We start from the raw sequence: 23097 nt of genomic DNA, 5'->3' as shown, positions 1-23097 counted from the left end.
CAGATTACCAAATCACATAGTTTCACTATCACCACAAATCTTTTTCTTGGAAGTAAAACATTCTCTAAAAAAGAGTTTATTAAGTGCAGGATGGAGTAATAGCACAGTGGTGAATGGGCACTTAGTCTTACATGCAGCCAACCAGGTTTGATACCCAGCAGATCCATATGCTCCCCCAAGCCCTCCAGGAGTAATTCCTGAGTATAGATACAGAAGTGGCCCAAAAACCAACAAACCCCCCACCCCCAAAAAAAAAGAGGAGTTATGGGCCAGAGTGTTGGTGCAAGGAGTAAGACGTCTGCCTTGCCCGCACTAGCCTAGGACGAACTGCAGTTCGATCCCCCGGCATCCTATATGGTCCCCCAAAACGGGCAATTTCTGCGCGTATAGCCATGCATGAGTAATCCCTGAGCATCGACGGATGTGGCCCAAAAACAAAAACAAAAAAACAAAAACAAAAAAATGAGGATTTATGTCCTAGAGATACAGTACAGGCCGGTAGAGCACTTGCCTTGAAGCATCCAACCCAAATTTGATCCCCGGCACCACATATGATCCTTGGAAGTTCAGCCAGAGTGATGCCTAAGCCAAGAATAAGCCCTGAGCACTACTCAGTGTGGCCCAAGTGCTCCCCAAAGCCGCCCCCTCAAAAAAAGAAAGACAAATTTAAGCAGGTGGGAATACATATCAGCAGCTTTGTATGTGTGAAATGCTGGGTTCCATCTCTGACATTGGAGGGAGGAGGAAACATACTCACATAAACAAGAATTTAAGCTAATCTAATATAAAACAGAAAAAGGATTTTGGGGGCAGAGTGATAGTACAGTAGGTAGGGCAGCTGCCTTGCACACAACTGACCTGGTTCGATCCCCAGCTGGTTCTCCAAACCTGCCAGGAGTAATATCTGAGTGAAGAGCTGGGAGTAACCTCTGTGCACCAGCAGGTGTGCCCCCCCAAAATAAGTATTCTGATTATCAATAAGATTAGCAAATGAGGGGACCGGAGAGATAACATGGAGGCAAGGTGTTTGCCTTTCATACAGAAGGACGGTGGTTCGAATCCCGGCATCCCATATGGTCCCTAGTACCTGCCAGGGGCGATTTCTAAGCATAGAGCCAGGAGTAACCCCTGAGTGGTGCCGGGTGTGACCCAAAACAAACAAACAAACAAACAAAAAGAAGATTAGCAAATGAGAATAAGGGAGATGCAAATCAAATCAACAATGATGTGAGGTATCATTTCACAATACAGAGATTGGCACACATCACAAAGAACAAAAATAAGCCGGAACTATAGCACAGCGAAAGGGCATTTGCCTTGCACTCGCCAAACTCCGGATGGTCCCCAGTTCGATTCCCGGCATCCCATGTGGTCCCTGTGCCTACCAGGAGCGATTTCTGAGTGCAAAGCCAGGAGTTACCCGAGTGCTGCCGGGTGTGACCCAAAAACCAAAACCAAACAAACAAAAAGAACAAAACAACCAGTGCTGGTGTGGATGTAGGGAGAAAAGAACTCTCATTCACAGTTGGTAGGAATGCCAACTAGTCTAGCCTTTTTGAAAAACAATATGGATATTCCTCAAAAAACAAGAAATTACCTCTTAGATGATCCAGCAATACTAGGATTGCACAAAAACACAAACGTAAAAAGGCTCTCTGCACTCCTGTGTTCATTGCAGCACTATTTACAATAGCCCTTAGTCTCAATATCATGGAGTGTTTTACCTACATGTTGTTCTATATACCTTATGATTTCAGACCTGATACCAAGGTCTTTAATCCATTTGGATTTGACCTTTGTGCATGGTGTTAGATGGGGGTCTGAGTTCGCTTTTTTGCAAGTGGCTAACCAGTTGTGTAAACACCACTTGTTGAAGAGGTTTTCCTTGCTCCATTTTGGATTTCTCGCCCCATTATCAAAGATCAGTTGATTATATGCCTAGGGAATCGTCTACATTTTAATTTCCTAATCCATGAATATAAATATCACTACTCTCAAGGAAAATTAAAAAAGCTGCCTCTAGGGGCCAGCGAGGTGGCACTAGAGGTAAGGTGTCTGCCTTGCAAGCGCTAGCCAAGGAAGGACCGTGGTTCGATCCCCCAGCATCCCATATGGTCACCCCCAAGCCAGGGGCGATTTCTGAGCACTTAGCCAGGAGTAACCCCTGAGCATCAAATGGGTATGGCCCAAAAGAAAAAAAAAAAAGCTGCCTCTAGGGGCCTAGGGACAGGTCAGTGTAGCCACACATTTGCATTACAGGGAAGAGGCTAAGAGTTCAATGCCCAGTATCATTCCCCTTGTCATCATGCTTGCTACACATAACCCTTGCTAAGCACATCACAATAAGGCATGGGAGAATGCAACTAATGATGCATGCATCCCCCAATGAGTATTGGAACGCATGCATTCACAGGCACTGTCATGCCAACAAGGGACGGAAAGGGATGAGAAAGAAAAGAGGAATGAATCAATGAATGACCACTTGAGTAAATTACATCTTTCATCCTCAAGGAAACAAGCCAGATAGCGAGACACACTGTAAACAGTCCTCCAGACAAACTGCTGTTTCAGGCTCATACTCATGGCCAGGTGATGCTCACCAGTAGTTAAAGTCCCCACAGCCTCTTCATACACAGCGCAGGACCTCTCCTCCTTCCGATCCACCGCAGCTGCTTTGGCTTGCTTTGTCACAGGCTGCTGTTCCTCTGGCTGAGCTTCCATCTCTAGCTCTCGCCGAGCTACATAATCCCAAGTGAGTGGGTCATCTGTGTGCAGAGCCTGAAGGCTAAAATAGAGTTTCCTGGCAGATCTACAATATGATACTTACTCAGAGTACCAAAAAAAGGGTTATGTTCAAAAATACCATTTGTCAACCAGGGGCCATATGCCCCATGTGCCATTCAGATACTGAGAGAGCCACAGGTAAAACTGCATAAATGGACGGGGAGAGTTCACAGCAAGAGATGAGAGGACCAAAGGGGACCACAATAAAGGTCAGGAGGGAGCCATGGTTAGAAGAAGATGGAGAAAATGTTACTCTGAAAAATGTACATGTTGATTAATTTCAGAAGAACCTTTTCCCTACAAGAATCACATAACTTCCCACTAGATTTCTAAATAATGTTAGTAGATCAGAAGCATCCATTAGGTTTCAGATATCACTTTTAATTGAGCTCACAAAGTCAAATAAGCAGTTATCCTCAAGACTGAAGAACCTTATATTCAAGTTCCTTATTTTCTAGAGGCAGAGTAAAAAGTACCACCGAATTTATAGGGAAAAAAAACATAAAGAGGGGCTGGAAAGACAGTTCAATGGGATGAGAAAAAAGCAAAGCATGCTTTGCATGCAAGGGACCTGGGTTTGATCCCAAATAGTCCTTCAAGAAACACCAAGAACAAACTCACCCACCAAGCACAGGGCTGGAAGAGACCCCAAAACAAAAAGAATGAACTTCTACAGGATTGGAGAATAAAACAGCTGATAAGGTATTTCAGATGGCCAATTCTACTTCAAACCATGGCACTCCAAATGCTCCTCCCAAGATCCACCATAACTGATCCCTAAGCGAGGAACCAAGAGAAAGCCCTAATATAAAATAAATTCCTATAGATTATCTAAAAAGAAAACTGATTGAAGATTTATCTCATTTTATCAAGAAGTAATGATAACAGTGAAATATTCATTAGGGTCTGGGCAGACATCTCACATGGCTGAGGCAGATGCCTAGCATTCATAAGGACCCAAGCCAGATCCCCAGAATTATATCTAATCCGAACAGCATCACTAGTTGTAACCCTGATAGCCCCCATGAATGAGCCCCCAGCATGGCAGAGCCCACACATTGAAAATGTCAGGCCTAGGGGCCGGAGAGATAGCATGGAGGTAAGGCGTTTGCCTTTCATGCAGAAGGATGGTGGTTCAAATCCCGACATCCCATATGGTCCCCTGTGCCTGCCAGGAGTGATTTCTGAGCGTAGAGCCAGGAGTAAACCCTGAGCACTACTGGGTGTGACCCAAAACCAAAAAAAAAAAAAGAAACTGTCAGGCCTATACTGCCAGGTCTGGCCAAGAATCCAGGAAGTAATCCCCTGAGGGCTCAAGAACTACCCCTCTACCAAAAAAAAAAATAGTTATAGGGTAAGACAAATTATTTCTCAAACTATGAGATTCAACACTGAAGAATAAAACTATCTGCAACATCCAACCACAAAGCATTCCTAAAAATAATTCTCATTTTATGAACAAAAGAAAAGCCATAAAAGCAGGAACATGGATTTTTATGCTAAAGATGTTATTGAACAAAGGTATTTCCCAAGGGAAGTCAGTGAGTCAAACCAACTTCCTAATATACTAACTTTCTATAATACAGTACTTCTAAAACTTAAGCTTTCTTAAGCTAGAGCCATAGTATAGTAAGTAGGGTGTTTCTCTTATAGGTAATTGACTAGGATTTGATCCCTGGCACCCCAAATGGTCCCCCAAGCTCCACCCTAAGCACAGAGCCAGAAGTTAAGCCCACTTCTTTCCCCCTTCCAAAATATTCAAACTTCAAAACCTTAACAGGAAGCCAGGAGCCAGTATAGTATATAGGGCTCTTGCCTTGCATGCAGTCACCCAGGTTCAATCCCCAGTACCACATATAGTACAATGAGCCCAAGGTATTAAGCTTTGTATACTACCAGTTATGTTCCAAATCCCTGACTACAACCCCCCCCCAAAAAATAACATGATAAAAATCACATCTTCATCTTTCCACTATTTTACTTACTCATCATAAATTTCTTTTTGCAGGTCTTTGGTAAAGTCAAATAACTGTGCAATTGAAAGCAATGACACATGAAATTCTGCACCTAAAATATAAACAATAGGAGAAAAAGGAATTAAGACTGAAGTATTGAGGCCGGAAAGACAGTATAGCAGTAGGGCGTTTGCTCTGCATGCAGCCAAGCTGGGAGAAACCTGATTCGATTCCCGGCATCCCATATGGTCCCGCAGCCTGGCAGGGGCAATTTCTGAGTGCAGAGCCAGATGGACCGCAGTTCAAACCACTAGCATCCGATATGGTACCCCAAACCAGGAATAATTTCTGAGCACATAGCCAGGAGTAACCCCTGAGCATCATCAGTGTGGCTGAAAAACCAAAAAAAAAAAAAAAAAAAGAAGAAGAAGAAGTAACCCCTGAGTTTGATTTCTGGGTATGACTCAGAAATCAATCAAGTTAAAAAAAAAAAAAAAAAAAAGACTGCACTATTTATTCACACCAAAAGTTCACCCTTCTATTTTTGGACCTCCCAACAGAGCTCAGAAGCCCTGGAACCACTCAGAAATATGCTTGTGGAAATGTCAATTAGTACACAGTACAGTGATGCTATGCTTAGATCACCAAAAGCACACCTGGCTGTGTTCAGGGGTCTCCAGGGTTACACCCAGTATAGCTCAGAGCAACTCAGTCTGGCAGATGCAAGGCTTATTTATGCTCTCTAGACCTTTGAGCCATCTCTCTGTTCCCTAAAAATTCAACAACATGATGCACTGACCTTCTTTTCTTATAATTAGGAAATCAGACAAAAATAAACTCATAGTCCACTATATAAGCAAAGTCACTATTAATGTTTTGGATAATCTCGAATATCTTTTTTTTTTTTTTTTTTGTTTTTGGGCCACACCCCGTAACGCTCAGGGGTTACTCCTGGCTATGTGCTCAGAAGTTGCTCCTGGTTTGGGGGACCATATGGGACACCGGGGGATCGAACCACGGTCCATCCAAGGCTAGCACAGGCAAGGCAGGCACCTTACCTTTAGCGCCACCGCCCGGCCCCAATCTCGAATATCTTAGTAGTTGTTTTATGGTTTGTGTGGTACTGATCATGGGGGAACCACGTGTGGTGCTGAGGATTAAAACAAAGGTCATGGGGCCGGAGGGATAGCTGAGTGATAGGGTGTTTGCCTGGCATGCTGCCGATCCAGGTTGAACTGGGGTTCGATTGCTGGCATCGCATATGGTTCCCCAAGTCTGCCAAGAGTGATTCCTGAGCACATAGCCAGAAGTAACCCCTGAGCACTGCTGGGTATGGCCCAAATCCCAAAAATAAATAAATAAATAAATAAATAATAAATAATAAATAATAAATAATAAATAAATAAGACAGATATATGCAACTTTTCTTTTTTTGTTGTTTTTGGGTCACACCCAGCAGTGCTCAGGGGTTACTCCTGGCTGTCTGCTCAGAAATAGCTCCTGGCGGGGCTGGAGAGATAGCATGGAGGTAAGGCGTTTGCCTTTCATGCAAGAGGTCATCGGTTCGAATCCCAGCGTCCCATATGGTCCCCCGTGCCTGCCAGGAGCAATTTCTGAGCATGGAGCCAGGAGTAACCCCTGAGCACTGCCGGGTGTGACCCAAAAACCACAAAAAAAAAAAAAAAAAAAAAAAAAAGAAATAGCTCCTGGCAGCCACGGGGGACCAAATGGGACACCGGGATTCGAACCAACCACCTTTGGTCCTGGATTGGCTGCTTACAAGGCAAACGCCGCTGTGCTATCTCTCCGGGCCCTATACGCAACTTTTCTAAATAAGCTAATGGGCTAAAACAACAGTACAACAGGTAAGGCATTTGCCTTGCATACAATTGACCCAAGTTTGATCCCTGGCAACCCCTATGGTCCATCAGGCCCCTCTCAAGTGATACTTGAACAAAGAGCTAGGGGTGTGACCCAAAAATAAAATAACCCAAAAAGAATGTTAAGACTTGGAGCCAGAGTGATAGCACAGCAGTAGGGTGTTTGCCTGGCATGCGGCTGACCTAACACAGACCTGGGTTTGATCTCTGGCATCCCATATGGTCCTCCAAGCCTGCCAGGAGCAATTTCTGAGCAAAGAGCCAGGAGTAACCCCTGTGCAATGCCAGGTGTAGCCCAAAAACAAAAACTAACTCTTCGGGGGCTGGAGTGGTGGCGCTAGAGGTAAAGCATCTGCCTTGCAAGCGCCAGCCTAGGACAGACTGCGGTTCGATTCCCCCATATGGTCTCATCTAGCCAGGAGCGATTTCTGACTGCATAACCAGGAGTAACCCCTGAGAGTCAACGGGTGTGGACTCCCCCCCAAAAAAAAAAAAGTTTTCCACAATATTAACAAAATATTTCACTATCCCACCAAACCTACTTACTTTTAATTTTCGTCACGGAATTTTTGTAGATGATTCGTGCCAACTCACCCTGAAGTATTTCCTCAGGATAATCAACATTTACCTAGAATATTATATGGGAAGTAACTTAATAGGCAGTACCAATAAGTAGAAAAAACACAAAGATGAAAATGAACAGTCCAGCTGGAGGGATAGCATAACGGTTAGGCGTTTGCTTGCATGCAGCCAACACAGGATGAACCCCAGTTCAAATCCTGGCATCCCATATGGTCCTCCGAGCCTGGCAGGAACAATTTCTGAGCATAGAGCCAGTAGTAACCCCTGAACGCTGGCGGGTGTGACCCAAAAAAACAAACAAACCAAAAATAGATGGAGGGAGGGAGGGAGGGAGAGAGAGAAAGAAAGAAAGAAGAAGGAAAGAAGGGAGGGAAGAAGGGAGGGAGGGAAGGAGGGAGGAGGGAGGGAGGGGAGGAGGGAGGGAGGGTGGAAGGAAGGGGGGAGGGAGGGAGGGAGGGAGGGGAAGGAGGAAGGTGGAAGGAAGGAAGGAAGGAAGGAAGGAAGGAAGGAAGGAAGGAAGGAAGGAAGGAAGGAAGGAAGGAAGGAAGGAAGGAAGGAAGGAAGGAAGGAAGGAAGGAAGGAAGGAAGGAAGGAAGGAAGGAAGGAAGGAAGGAGGAAATGAACAGTCCTAGAATACTTGTGCCACCTTAGTTCTGACACATCACGTCTTTACCTGGGTCAGTTGTAAAATGAGCAACATGAATAAAATCTCTCATCTCTCAACTGAATTACAGGCTGACAGCCTCCATTTGACCTGCTCAGTCTGGTGTCATATGCCTTGCTTATCATTCTATACAATACCATTTCAAATAAAAGTTCAGGCCTAAAGGGCTTGAAAGACAGTACAGTGGATAAAGCATTTGCCTTGAATGCAGCAGATCTAGGTTTAATTCCTGGCATCACATATGGCCTCTCGAGCCCACCAGGAGTGATTCCTGAATAGAGTCAGGAGTAATACCTGAGTACTGCAAGGTGTAAAAAAAGTATTTCAGGACAGTGAACGAAGTGATAGCACAACAGTAGGGCATTTGTCTTGCATGGAGCTGACACAGAACAGACAATGGTTCAAATCCCTGCATCCCATATAGTCTCCGAGCCTGCCAGGAGTGATTTCTGAGTGCAGAGCCAGGAGTAATCCCTGAGCGCTACTAGGTGTGGCCCAAAGACAAAAACAAAAAATCAGTACAGGTATCAGGCAGATAGCTTAGGAAGACTGACATGCATGCAGGTGGCCCAGGCTGATTCTCAGCACCACATGGTCTCCTCAACACTGTCATGAGCAAACCTAGAGCACAGAGCTAAACGTAGCTCCTGAGAACTGCCCAGGTGTGGTCAAGCTCCACTGGAGAAAAAAAAGGTCGGAGCTGGAAACCACAACAATAAATGAAAGTAAAGCTTCCTGGGCTGGAGAGAGAACACAGGCCTACCCAGGACAAACCTAGGTTTCATTCCCAGGTGTGGCCCAAAAACCAAACAAAGAAAAGAAGAAAGTAAAATTTCCTTTTGTTAGTTCTAACATTCTAAAACCTGTTCCAAATTATTATTTTCATGGGTAAAAATTACAGAAAAGAAAGCAACCACATATGTCATGCAAAGCATTAATTGGACATTAAATAGTAAATTACAGGGGCAGAACGATAGCACAGCAGTAGGACATTTGCCTTGCATGCGGCAGATCCAGGATGGACCTGGTTTGATCCTCAGCGTCCCATATGGTCCACCTAGCCAGGAGCGATTTCTGAGCGCATAGCTAGGAGTAATCTCTGAGTGTCACCGGATGTGTCCCCTCCCCCCAAAAAAATAATAAATTACACTTGGTTCTCTCATAATTTTGAAGACCTCTTCAATTTACCCAAATGTTTATTTCTAGAACACAAACCCCCTCAAGTCAGAGATACAGTTGGTATCATCAACACATATAAAAGTTCCTGGGTTTGATCCCTGGCATGGGATAAGGGAGAAAGGGTTTAAGATACTGTTATTAAGCCTATTTAATCAACACATCTGCTTCAAAATATGACACTAACTTGAAAATCTAAAATTACTTCCAAAGATTTTCTCACTCCTAAACAGGCTCAACATTTATATGCAAGTGATAATACATTAGGAGCTTACCACATCCATCTTGGCTTTTTCAAATTCTTGCTTCTCCTTTCTCAACTTCTCAGCATTCATCAGTTCCATCCGAAAGTACTACAGAAGGAAAACAGTAAACTAGAACTCTAAAAATTAACTTTGAAGTGGGCTCAAAACAAAATCCTGGACAATCATATGCAAAGCAAGTACCCTACCCACAGCACTATCACTCCAGACCCTAAGATGCCACTTTTCATGGGTAATTATTTAATCTGAAACTGTGGACCAAGGAGCTTGAGAAATAACATAGAGAGTAAGGCATTTGCCTTGCAAGCTGCAAATCCAGGTTCCATCCCCAGAATCCTATATGGTCCCCACATCCCACAAGGTGTGATTCCTGAGTTTAGAACCAGGAGTAATCCCTAAACACTGTGAGGTGTGGAAAAAAAAAAAATATATATATATATAATATATATATATATTATATATATATATATATATCAATGGAGGCTGATGATGTGACTCAAGTCAGAACACACAAATTTAGCATAATTGAGGGTTCAGATTGTGTCTCAGGTACCACGTATCCCACTAAGCACTGCCAGGTACAGTTCTGGTACCCCCAAAATACCTCCATGTATAGCACTCAGTGATCCCTTTCCCTCCCCACAAAAATGACCAATTGTTGCCTCTCTTTCTAGACCATAATGAGAAGGTACAAGTTCACTAAAAACATGGATAACGAACAAGGTGTACAGCTAATCCTGGTCCAGAAATACCCTTCAGGCTCCGTTCCCCTAGAACCTCCCTACTTACCTCTACTCTCTATAAAAGACTTTAGGGGTGAAAAAATAGTATAGCAGGCAAGACACTTAGCTTTCAGCCAACCTAAATTCAATTTCCAGCACCCCCTTACGATTACCCAAGTCCCACCACGAGTGACCTGAATACAAAGCTAGAAATAAGTCCTGACTACAACCAGGTGTGGTTCAAAAACAAACAGAAACAAAAACAAAGACTATGGAAAAGTGGGGAAGGGGACATTGAGGAGAGGGAAAGTTTGGTTCCAGATTAAACCCAATGCAGATCATGTATTCTTTTTTTTTTTTTTTTTTTGTGGTTTTTGGGTCACACCCGGCAGTGCTCAGGGGTTATTCCTGGCTCCAGGCTCAGAAATCGCTCCTGGCAGACACGGGGGACCATATGGGACACCGGGATTTGAACCGATGACCTCCTGCATGAAAGGCAAACGCCTTACCTCCATGCTATATCTCCGGGCCCCAGATCATGTATTCTAACACTCAGCTACATCCCTAGCCCAAAATTGAAGAGTTTTCATTTTACTGTTTGGGGACCACACCCAGCAGTGCTCAGGGCTTACTATAGTAAAGGATCACTCCTGGAAGGCTCCTGGGATCATATGGGGTTCGAGGTATAAAACCCAGATCAGCTAGTACAAAGCAAGTGCCTAATCCTATATACTCCAGTCCCTAAGTACTTTTTAACTATAACGTTTCAAATGAACCAAACTAAGGGTCTAGAGCAATAGCACAACAGCGGAGTTTTTGCCTTGTACACAGCCAATCTGGGTCAATCCCTGGCATCCCATATGGTCCCCCAAGCCTGCCAGAGTAATTTCTGAGCACAGAGCCAGGAGTAACCCCTGAGCACCACCCATGGCCCAAAAAAACAAAATAAATAAATAAATAAATAAATAAATAAAAGGACCAAACTGAAGTATTAGTCCCTCATCTGATAAGCACTTACTTCCTGATAAAGTTTTGGGCACTCTGGATGAAAGCGCAAAGCACGAAGAAAGAGCTGTCTTGCACTTTCTGAAGATAATCGATCTTCCATTTCCCATTTGGCCGCCATAATCCACAAAGCTACAAGAGAAAAATAGACTTAATTTCAAGAAACTGATCAAGTCAAACAAGAGCAATGTTTCTATTTTCTTATTTGATATTTTTTTAATCATGCCATTAAAACTAGTACCAGGGGCCAGATTTGATTCCCAGTATCCCATATGATCCCCCAAGTACAGCCAGCAGTAATTCCTGAGTGCAGAGCCAGGAGCATCATTCCTGAACATCAATGGGTATAGCCCCAAAACAATCAACAAAGAACTAGTGCCAATCATTTGTTAAGAAACTCTGTAATGTTCAACAATGAAGGACTTAGATCATAATAGTTTCGACAAAATAAAATTTAAAAAATTATCTGTAATGTTGTAAATATTAACATCTGTGGGAATATGTGTGCATATTTAAGATCAACAGTATTGTTAGTCACATAACAAGCTTCTTGCTTTTCTGGTCCAAGCTTTAAGGCCCAAGTTCACAGATATGCAAAGCATGTGCTCTATCACTAAAGTATTATAAATAAGGGCCCGGAGAGATAGCACAGTGGTGTTTGCCTTGCAAGCAGCCGATCCAGGACCAAAGGTGGTTGGTTCGAATACCGGTGTCCCATATGGTCCCCCGTGCCTGCCAGGAGCTATTTCTGAGCAGACAGCCAGGAGTAACCCCTGAGCACCACTGGGTATGGCCCAAAAACCCAAAAAAAAAAAAAAAGTATTATAATGCTAGAAAAGAATGTGCATCTTTGAGTCAAAAAAACAAGATCATTTTTCTCTTTTCTTTCTTATTTTGTTTCTGGGTCACATCCAGTGGGGTTCAGGGGTTACTTCTGGCTCTGCAGTCAAGTGACTCCTAACATGTACAGGGACCACATTAGATGCCAGGGATCAAGTCAACGTTGGCCATGTGCAAGGCAAGTGCCGTACTTGCTGTACTATTTTCCCAACCTCCTTACTTCTCTCTTTTCTCTGTATTTAAAATAGTTCACTTACAGGGCCGTAGAGATAGCATGGAGGTAAGACATTTGCCTTGCATGCAGAAGGTCAGTGATTTGAATCCCAGCATCCCATATGGTCCCCTGTGTCTGCCAGGAGTGATTTCTGAGCATAGAGCCAGGAGTAACCCCTGAGCGCTGCCGGGTGTGGCCCAAAAACCAAAAAAAAAAGTTCATTTACTTCAATAACTCAAAATTTTCTTTTTCTTTTTTTTTTTAAACTTATTTATTGATTGATTGGTTGGTTGATTGGGTTTTTTTTTTTTTTTTTTGGTTTTTGGGCCACACCCGTTGACGCTCACGGGTTACTCCTGGCTATGCGCTCAGAAGTTGCTCCTGGCTTCTTGGGGGACCATATGGGACGCCGGGGGATCGAACCGCGGTCCGGTCCGTCCTAGGCTAGCGCAGGCAAGGCAGGCACCTTACCTCCAGCGCCACCGCCCGGCCCCGTTGATTGGTTTTTAAACCACACCCAGCGGTGCTCAGAGCTGGCTTCTGCACTCAGAAATCAACCCCAGGGCCCGGAGAGATAGCACAGTGGTGTTTGCCTTGCAAGCAGCCGATCCAGGACCAAAGGTGGTTGGTTCGAATCCCGGTGTCCCATATGGTCCCCCGTGCCTGCCAGGAGCTATTTCTGAGCAGACAGCCAGGAGTAACCCGTGAGCAGTGCCAGGTGTGGCCCAAAAAACAAAAAAAGAAATCAACCCCAGGGGGCCGTAGCTGTAGCACAGTGAAAGGGCGTTTGCTTTGCACACAGTCAACCAGGGACAGACCCGAGATTCAATTCCTGGCATCCCATATGGTCGGTCCTCCGAGCCTGCCAGGTGCGATTTCTGAGCACAGATAAGCACAAGAAAGATTAGTTACCAAAACCAGTTCATGGGAGCAGCATATCATATCAATGTTCTTTTAGGGGGCCGGAGCAGTAGCACAGTGGTAGGGGGTTTGCCTTGGACACAGCCGACCCAGGACTGATGGTGGTTCAAATCCCGGCGTCCCATATGGTCCCTCGAGCCTGCCACAGACAATTTCTGAGTGCAGAGCCAGGAGTAACTAGAGCGCTGCCAGGTGTGGCCAAAAAAAAAAAAAAAAAAACAAGAAAAGAAAAGAAATCACCCCTAGCAGGCTGGGGAACCATATGGGCTGCCGGGAATTAAACCAGGTCCCTCTTGCGTAGGCCGCATGCAAGGCAAACGCCCCACCACTGTGCTATCTCTCAAGCCCCAATTACTCAGAATTTTAAGTGAAAATATTTATCATGCCTGCTGGGAATAATTTTAATTGTTTAATTTTGTTTGATCTTTTTCTAAAAAAAAATCCTTGAAAGTCAGAGATAGTACACAGGGTTAAGGCAATTATCTTGTACAAAACTGGTCTCAATTCAATCCCCTGAGCACCACAAGGAGTGATTCCTGAGCACCTCTGCTTTTAGCCCAGACCATACCTTCCATCCCCAAAAAAAACCCTTTTGTACCAGAAAAATAGAACAATGGGCTGAGCAGATGTCTTGCATCCAAGAGGCTAGGTTTGATCCCTAGCACTACCTCCGGTCTTCTGAGCACCACAGGGGGTAACTCCCAGACACAAAGCCAGGAACAGCCCTCAAGCACATCAGATGCGGCCCTAAAACAAACTAAAGTCCTACATGATAAATTAACTTTGAGTAAACATTCAATGTAGTTCCCTAGAAATTTAATAAGGTGAACTACATTAACAAGCAAGAGTGCTTTTGGTAAAATGACATATGGCTGGTGCTAGAGAGATAGTATGGCAGATCAGGTACCAGGTCATCATACATCTGACCTGAGTTCAATCTCCAGCATCCCATATGGTCCCTGAGCACTGCCAAAGTGATGATTCCTGAGTGCAGAACCTAATCATTCCTAACTGTGGCCCCTACCCCAAAAATGACCCATTGCTGGTGACTATATCTGGACTAAGGCTATGAATGATGAAAATAGGTATGTTGGACTTTCTTTAGTACAAAACTTCTGGATTTTGGTGTCTACCTTTTGAGGGGCCTCCCAAGTGGTATTAAGGGAGCCCTGGGGACCAGTCCACAATAATTTGACCAATGAAGCTGGTGGCTCAATGCAAAGAGGCATGGCTGTAGTAATGCTCAGGCCATAGGAGCAAGGGAGCAACCCTGCCATCCTGGTAGTACTAGTAGTGCTTAGTAGCCTCCAGAGCTCTACCTGGAGATGCTCAGAAGTCACCAGTAGCAGGGATCAAATCTGAGCTGGGTGAATAGGATGTATGTACCCCCAAATCTATGTACTCCCCATCCCTATGCATGTAACTTGTGAGTACATCAAAGAAAAATGCCCCTCACAGGCCCCTGTATTTTAGGGGAGGGGTCACTGGGAGGGGAGTAGAGACCGGTCCACATTTGGTAATTCTTAGGGGTTGCTCCTAAAAGAGATGGGAAAACATGAGGTACCAGGGATTGAACAGGGGTCGGCTGCATGCAAGGCAAGTGCCTTAATTCTTGTATTATCTCCCAGATCCAAGGACTAGATGATTGCTAGCATCACATATTAAACCACCAGCAGTGATCAAGGAGCTCAGCCAGAAATAGCCCCTGAACAACATGAGGTATGGCTCCAAACAATTAAAAAAAGAACATTTTACTTCTGAGACAATAACCAGCAGGATGGGATGAGCTAAGAGGTAATTATTTAATCATAGTCACGTATAAATTATTTTATTTTACTTTTTGGTTTTTGGGTCACAACCAGTGGCACTCAGGGGTTACTTTTTTTTTTTTTTTTGGGGGGGGGCCACACCCGTTTGATGCTCAGGGATTACTCCTGGCTACGCACTCAGAAATTGCCCCTGGCTTGGGGGGATCATATGGGATGCTGGGGAATCGAACCACAGTCCTTCCTTGGCTAGCACTTGCAAGGCAGACACCTTACTTCTAGGGCCACCTCGCCAGCCCCTCAGGGGGTTACTTCTGCCTATGCGCTCAGAAATCTCTCCTGAATCTCTCCTAAATCTCACATATAAATTCTCAAAATAATTTCTTCTAAGTATTTCAAGCAAAATAAATTCCAAAATAGCTTGAGTCTGTATAACAAGTGGGGGTTTGGGAAGAGCTGACACAGATTTCACTGTACCTGGTTTGTTCGAATGAATAGCCAACATAGCAGAATACACCTTGCTAAGTTGCGTTTTATTAGCCTGTAAAAAGAGGAAGAATATTTTATTTCCTGCACAGTAAAATCATTACTCTTAAAGTACTATGTCCTGTCCAGTGCTAAAATACAATGGAGCAAGATCTACTGCTAGGGATAAAGAATACCATCCACACAATTGTCTTATACCTAAACTGGCAAACTTTCTAAATCTCTTTGAAATGTTCTTAATTTTAGATTAACAAAAGCACATGAAGATACTTTCCTTTCCATTTAAACAGTCATTCAGTTATGTACATGTTGTTACATAGTCTTTTCTTTTTATAGTTGTCAATGCAAGAAAAACTTGGCAATTCCAACTCGAAGCTTAAACAGCAGACTAGCACACCAGAGGAAGCGGTCCTGACTCAGATGCCCAACACTCACCCATTTCTTACAAAAGACGATATAAGAAAGCCAAAGTTGAACATCGTCCTGCAAGAAAAACAATGCAGTAAGTTGACTGAATCTGAATTTTCTACATGTTTTCTATTAACAAGTTTTGTCAAGGACCGGAGTGATAGCACAGTGGTAGAGCTCTTGCCTTGCACACTGCCAACCCGGGACAGACCCAGGTTCAATACCTAGTATCCCATATCCCAAACCTACTAGGAGAGATTTCTGAGTGCACAGCCAGAAGAAACCCCTGAGCACCGCCAGTTGTGGCCCAAAACCCAAAAAAAATTAAATTAAATTAAAAAATACATGTTTTGACGGGCCCAGAGAGATAGCACAGCGGTGCTAGCCTTGCAAGCAGTCGATCCAGGACCTAAGGTGGTTGGTTCGAATCCCGGTGTCCGATACGGTCCCCCGTGCCTGCCAGGAGCTATTTCTGAGCAGACAGCCAGGAGTAACCCCTGAGCAATGCCGGGTGTGGCCCAAAAACCAAAAAAAAAAAAATATATATATATATATGTTTTGGGGTCGGAGAGATAGCATGGAGGTAAGGCCTTTCATGCAGGAGGTCATCGGTTCGAATCCCAGCACCCCATATGGTCCTTCGTGCCTGCCAGGAGCAATTTCTGAGCTTGGAGCCAGGAATAACCCCTGAGCACTGCCAGGTGTGACCCAAAAACCACAAAAAAAAAATTATGTGTTTTGGGGACCGGTGAGGTGGCACTAGAGGTAAGATGTCTGCCTTGCGAGCACTAGCCAAGGAAGGACCAGGGTTCGATCCCCCCGCGTCCCATATGGGCCCCCCAAGCCAGGGGCAATTTCTGAGTGCTTAAGCCAGGAGTAACCCCTGAGCAAACGGGTGTGGCTGAAAAAAAAAAAAAACAAACAAAAACAAAAAAATATATTATGTGTTTTGTCACAGGTGCAAATGTCATATATAACAACATGTTATTCTTTCATATAATACAACATAGACTCTTCCTCACCAAGCCTTTCAGTACTAACAATAACATAATTTGCCACCAACCTCCCCATTCCCATTCACCATATCAGACTAACTACAAAATGTGCTGCTTAGGTGAAGAAAGCTAGTCGGGTTGGGAGTTAAAGCTTCTGCCTTTCATGAAGCCAACTCTGATCAGATCCATGCATCTTCTGCCACTGCCATCCTCAAGCACTGCCCGGAGCAATCTTTGAGGAGCACCAGATATGGCCCAAAATTACCCCAACATCAGTAAGGTGTTATCTATTTGTTCAAAGCAATTCTTAAAGAGTCTTAATGAGAGGTAGCAACCCACAATTTGTCCTTCCAGAGGAATTCAAAGTATTTTCTAGAACATATCTGAATGCTAGAGCTAAGGTTGGATTCTAAATTACTAAGTGCTGCCCCTGCTCCAACCACTTATTATCCACCTCTAAATCTTTAGGGTACTTCACTTAGATTACATAGAGAAAAAATTCTGAAAAAGAACATGATACAATCAAATCTTCCCAGTGAGATTGGTCCAGGCTAACAAAAAACAAGATGGCAAGCAGATTCCCCTTTCTGGAAGGCACAACATACCATAGCCACAGAAACAACCCAGCTCCACAAATGAACCTTATCAAAATGCCTAACCACCAAATTATTCCAGATCTGTAGACCCTGGTTCACATGGCCATTATACCTCAAAATATCATAGTAACGTCAGCTCAGTAAGATTACAGCAAAAAAAATTAAGTCATAAAATTTGCTTATACATGGATGGATATGAAGAGTATTATGCTGATTGAAGTGAGTCAGAGGAAAGGAGTGGCTATAGAAATATAGTACTCTTTTTAGGAATATAATGAATAAAAGATAATATGATAATAATTTAACCCAAAGACAAATTATTTGGTCCATGGTAAAAAGCTTGCCACAAAGAGCAGGAGAAAGCAGTTAAGGAAGACAATGTGATAGTTGGAAATGATCACTCTGGACAAGAACTGGGAGGTAAAGTGATATGCATGTTACCTTTTCAATGACAATATTGCAAAGCACAGTATCTAACAGGAGAAACAGAAGAGGCCGGAGAGATAGCACAGCAGTAGGGTGTTTGCCTTGCACACAGCCGATTCAGGTGAGATGATGGTTCGAATCTCGACATCCCATATGGTCCCCCATGCCTGCCAGGAGTGATTTCTGAACACAGAGCCAGGAGTACCCCTGAGTGCCGCCGATGTGATCAAAGAAAAAGAAAAGAGGGACCGGCACAGTGGCACTAGAGGTAAGGTGTCTGCCTTGCCAGCTCTAGCCTAGGACAGACCGCGGTTCGATCCCCCGGTGTCCCATATGGTCTCCCAAGCCAGGAGTGACTTCTGAGTGCATAGCCAGGACTAACCCCTGAGCGTCAACGGGTGTGGCCCAAAAAAAAAAAAAGAAAGAAAAAAAATGGGGGAGAGAGAGAGAGAGAGAGAGAGAGAGAGAGAGAGAGAGAGAGAGAGAGAATATATCTGCCATAGAGGTAGGCAGCGGACAGGAGGAGAGGAAGAGGGAAACCTGAGGACATCGGTAGTGGGAAATGTGCACTGGTGAAGGAATGAGTATTGAACATTGTATGTTTGGAACTCAATCATGAACAACTTTATAACTGTATATCTCATGGTGATTAAATTAAAAGTTGTTTGTTTGTTTTTAAGCCTACAGCAACCGGTATTCCCAGGTCTCCCATCCAAGTACTAACCAGGCCCGACCCTGCTTAGCTTCCAAGATTAAATGAAATCAGGCACGTTCAGGGTGGTATGGCCGTAGACTCAAAAGTTATTTAAAAAAAAAATTTGGGGGGGGGGGGTTTGGGTCACACCCGGCGGTGCTCAGGGGTTACTCCTGGCTGTCTGCTCAGAAATAGCTCCTGGCAGGCACGAGGGACCATATGGGACACCAGGATTCGAACCAACCACCTTAGGTCCTGGATCGGCTGCTTACAAGGCAAACACCGCTGTGCTATCTCTCCAGGCCCTATTTAAAAAAAGTTTTAAAGAATAAATAATAGGGGCCAGAGAAATAATATAGTAGATAACTATGCCTTGTTTATAGCTGACCCAAGCTCAATCCACAACAGCCATGAGACCCCTAAGACCTGACAGAAGTCAATACAGAGCCAGGAGTAAGCTATGAATACTGGCAGATGTGGCCCCAAAAACATTACAGCAGGACGGACCAAAAGTTTAATGAGATGGAACACAAGGCTTACATGCAGAAGCTGAGGTTCAAACCCTGAACTATATGGTCCCCTGTGCACTGCCAGAACTGACCCCCTGAGCAGAGATGGGAAAAGCATCTGAATGCAAGGCATCTGCATGCTTTGAAGGCAGAAGGTCAGTGGTTTGAATCCCGGCATCCCATATGGTCCCTGAGCCTGCAGGAGTGATTTCTGAGTGTAGAGCCAGCAGCAGCAGCAGCAGGAGGAGGAGGAGAAGGAGGGAGGAGGGGAGAAGGAGGAGGAGGAGGAGGAGGAGGGGAAGAGGAGGGAGAGAGGAGGAGGAGGAGAGGGAGAGAGAGAGGAGGAGGAGAGAGGAGGAGAGGAGGAGGAAGAGGAGAGGAGGAGGAGGAGAGGAGGGAGAGAGGAAGAGGAGGAGGAGGAGAGGAGGAGGAGAGAGGAAGAGAAGAGGGAGGGAGGAAAGAGGAAGGAAGAAGGAGGGAGGAGGGGGAGGAAGAGGAGGAAGAGGGAAGAAGAGGAGGGAGGAGGAGAAGGGAGGAAGAGGTGGAGGAGGGAAGAGGAGAAGGGTGGAGGAGAAGGGAGGAGTAGGAAAAGGAGGGAAGAGGAGGAAGAGGAGGGAGGAGGAAGGAGGAGAAGGGAGGAGGAGGAAGAAGAGAAGGAGGAAAGAGGAAGAGGAGGGAGGAGGAGGGAGGAGGAGGAAGAAGAGGAAGAGGGAAGAGGGAAGAGGAGTGGGGAGGAGGAGGGAGGAGGAGGGAGGAGGAAGAGGAGGCTGGAGCAATAACACAGCAGGTAGGATATTTGCCTTGCACATGGCAGAGCCAGGTTCAATCCCTGACATCCCATATGGTCCCCTGAGCCTGCCAGGTGTGATTTTTTGTTGTTTTGTTTTGTTTTTTTCCAAACCACCATTCTTCTGCATGGCAAATGCCCTACATTCATGCTATCTCTCCAGTCCCCATCAGGTGTGATTTCTGAGCGCAGAGCCAGGAGTAAGCCCTGAATACCACCAGATGTGCCCCCCCACCCACAAAAGATGGCCAGAGAGATAGCACAAAAGGTAAGAGAGATAGCACAAAAGGTAAGACACTTGTCTCAGGGCCGGGCAGTGGCCCTAGAGGTAAGGTGCCTGCCTTGCCTGCGCTAGCCTTGGACAGACCATGGTTCAATCCCCCGGCATCCCATATGGTCCCCCAAGCCAGGAGCAACTTCTGAGCAGATAGCCAGGAGTAACCCCTGAGCGTTACCGGGTGTGGCCCAAAAACCAAAAAAAAAAAAAAAAGACACTTGTCCCACATGTGATCAGCCCTCATTTGAATCCCTGCCACCACATAGGCTTTCCCAAGCACAACCAGGGATCGCTCATGAGCATAGTCAGGAAAAATCCCAGAGCACTGCAAGGTGTGACTTAAACACCATAAAAAAGAAAACAACTAAGTTGTGAAGAAGAAGAAAAAAAAGATCCAAGGCCAGAGCAAGAGTACACTGAGTAAGGTGCTTACCTTACATGCAGCTGACCTGAGTTTGATACCCAACATCCTATGATTCCCTAACCATCACCATGAGTGATTCCTGAGCAATAGAGCCATGAGTAAGCCCTGAGCACTACTAGGTGTGGCTCAAAAACAAAGAAAAAAAATGAGAGAGTATAGAGGCTAAGAAGCTTTTTTTTTTTTTTGGCACCTAAGCAACCAGAATTCTATTCCCAGCTCCACATATGGTTCCCCACCACCAGGAGTAGTGACCCCATGAGCATAGTACACCAGGAACAGTCTAAATTACAAAAAAGTAAAGAAGAAAGAATACTGTCTTGAGTATTAAATACAACATGGATAAAAGTCTATATCTATTACAATTAAAGATGCTCTAGGTGGCACAAACAGTAAGGTGCTTACAAGTGCTAGCGTAGGACGAACCGCGGTTTGATTCCCCAGTATCCCATATGGTCCCCCAAACCAAGAGCAATTTCTGGGCGCATAGCCAGGAGTAACTCTTGAGCGTCATCAGTTGTAGCCCAAAAAACAAATAAATACATACATATGCTCTGATCACTTACTTTCCACTTTGCTGAAGCACGTCCAAAGACACCTTGTATCCTGTGTACAATGGAATTCTCAATCTCATCCTTTTTAAATGAATACCTAATGCGCTGAAAGGGACATTAAAAAAAAAAGCGTGTTTAATCTCATTTATCCAAAACATAATTCCCACATAATATCAAACATTATTGGCTTACAAAAGAAATGTAATTGCAAATATTGTAATTCTATGCATATCACACAACTAACTAATGTCACCTTGTTTCCCAAACCCAAAATTTAACTATAAAAGCCACAATATTTGATTCTATATTTTCCTAACTTCCAGAAAACCATCTACTTACAGCTCTTCTCCGCTGAATCAGCTCCAAAAGATTGATTTCATACTATGAAAGAAAAAGATACCATATATTTTAAAAAAGGAGAAAATAAAAAAGTATAACCCTTAAATACTGGAAAAAAATACTGGAAACATTTTATCAAGAGCACAAAAGTAAATTAAAGCATGGCTATAAAACAGAAGGTAATTTATCGTGGCATCAAATTTACAGTAAATAACAACTAAAAATTCACAAATATATATTGACAAGTTTAAAGAATACATGTTACTAAAGCCATGACTTCTTAGATATATCTTCTTAGAGCCAGTCTTTAACAGTATACTCATCCTTTTAGTAAAGGTTTAAAAATCTAAAACAAGGGCCAAAAGAGATAGCATAGAAGTAGGGTGTTTGCCTTGCATGTAGTAGGATGGTGATTCAAATCCCGGCATCCCCAAGCCTGCTAGAAGAGATTTCTGAGCATAGAGCCAGAAGTAACCCCTGAACACTGCCGGGTGTGACCCAAAAACAAACAAACAAAACAAAAAAAAATCTAAAACAAGTTTCAAGTGGTTAGTATAGTCCAGGTTTGAGGCTAGCATTACAGAGTTCCCTGAGTACAACCAGGCCACCTAAGACCAGTTCCAGTCCTTCAAAGTCTCTCTCAGAAAATCTTAAGGAGGGGCCGGGCGGTGGCACTAGAGGTAAAGTGCCTGCCTTGCCTGCGCTAGCCTTGGATGGACCGTGGTTCGATCCCCCAGTGTCCCATATGGTCCCCCAAGCCAGGAGCAACTTCTGAGCACATAGCCAGGAGTAACCCCTGAACGTTACTTGGTGTGGCCCAAAAACCAAAAAAAAAAAAAAAGAAAAGAAAATCTTAAGGAGGGGCCGGAGAGATAGCATGGAGGTAAGGCGTTTGCCTCTCATGCAGGAGGTCATCGGTTCGAATCCCGGCGTCCCATATATGGTCCTCCCGTGCCTGCCAGGAGCAATTTCTGAGCCTGGAGCCAGGAATAACCCCTGAGCACTGCCGGGTGTGACCCAAAAACCACAAAAAAAAAAAAAAAAAAGAAAATCTTAAGGAAAGAGCTCAAATGGGAAAGCACATGCCTTCCATCTGCAAGGTCCTGAATTTCTCCATATCACATCCATACAATTGGATGTAGCTCTGGTGGGCTCCAAGCAGCCAAACAGCACCACCAAGCCCAGTATCAAACTAGTAACTCAAAGCCAGTCATCACCAGTCTACCCAATCCAGCTTCCTGGGCCGTATTTTTGGACAAACAAAAAGCACCTTTAGTCTAATACAACATCCCAGACATAGCCAAGTAAACGTGAAACACTTCTTTTGTCCAAACCATTAATTACTTTCTTTTTTTTTTTTTTTTTTTTTTGGTTTTTGGGCCACACCCTGTGACGCTCAGGGGTTACTCCTGGCTATGCGCTCAGAAGTTGCTCCTGGCTTCTTGGGGGACCATATGGGATGCCGGGGGATCGAACCGCGGTCCGTCCTAGGCTAGCGCAGGCAAGGCAGGCACCTTACCTCCAGCGCCACCGCCCGGCCCCCATTAATTACTTTCTGAGTGGTGACATCCAATGAACTCTGCTAGGTGAACTTGCCCAGCACTTTAGTCAGTCATATTATATAATATTAGTATATATGTGTATGTATATATTAGATACTATTAACTTTTACATATTTAGTGTATTTGAACTCATTGTAAATTAGTAATTACTATGAGCCCCTGCATCTTTTCTATGAATAAGATCTTTAGTTAGATCGCATACATCTTTTGTTCAAGTGTTCCTGTACTTTTCATCTGAACTCAGAACTTTAGTCTTAGAACATTTCATCTT

At 44.3% G+C, this 23097-nt stretch overlaps 1 protein-coding gene and 1 pseudogene across 1 annotated transcript in view; both read right to left on the bottom strand.

The window, feature by feature from the left end:
• The window catches only part of UTP6 (UTP6 small subunit processome component), a 47224-nt gene that overhangs the window by 14944 nt on the left and 9183 nt on the right, over positions 1–23097 (bottom strand). The window contains 9 exon segments of the mRNA XM_049772781.1: positions 2601–2785; positions 4770–4851; positions 7166–7247; positions 9317–9394; positions 11045–11163; positions 15250–15313; positions 15694–15741; positions 20938–21030; positions 21265–21306. Of these exon segments, the coding sequence (XP_049628738.1) occupies positions 2601–2785; positions 4770–4851; positions 7166–7247; positions 9317–9394; positions 11045–11163; positions 15250–15313; positions 15694–15741; positions 20938–21030; positions 21265–21306 (793 nt within the window).
• On the bottom strand, positions 18362–18477 carry LOC125995028 (uncharacterized; annotated as a pseudogene).

This window comes from Suncus etruscus, chromosome 1, assembly GCF_024139225.1.
Source record: "Suncus etruscus isolate mSunEtr1 chromosome 1, mSunEtr1.pri.cur, whole genome shotgun sequence".
Taxonomy (NCBI): Eukaryota; Metazoa; Chordata; class Mammalia; order Eulipotyphla; family Soricidae; genus Suncus; species Suncus etruscus.
The sequence above is the reverse complement of the archived record's forward strand: the minus strand, read 5'-3'. Positions and strand labels throughout refer to the sequence as shown.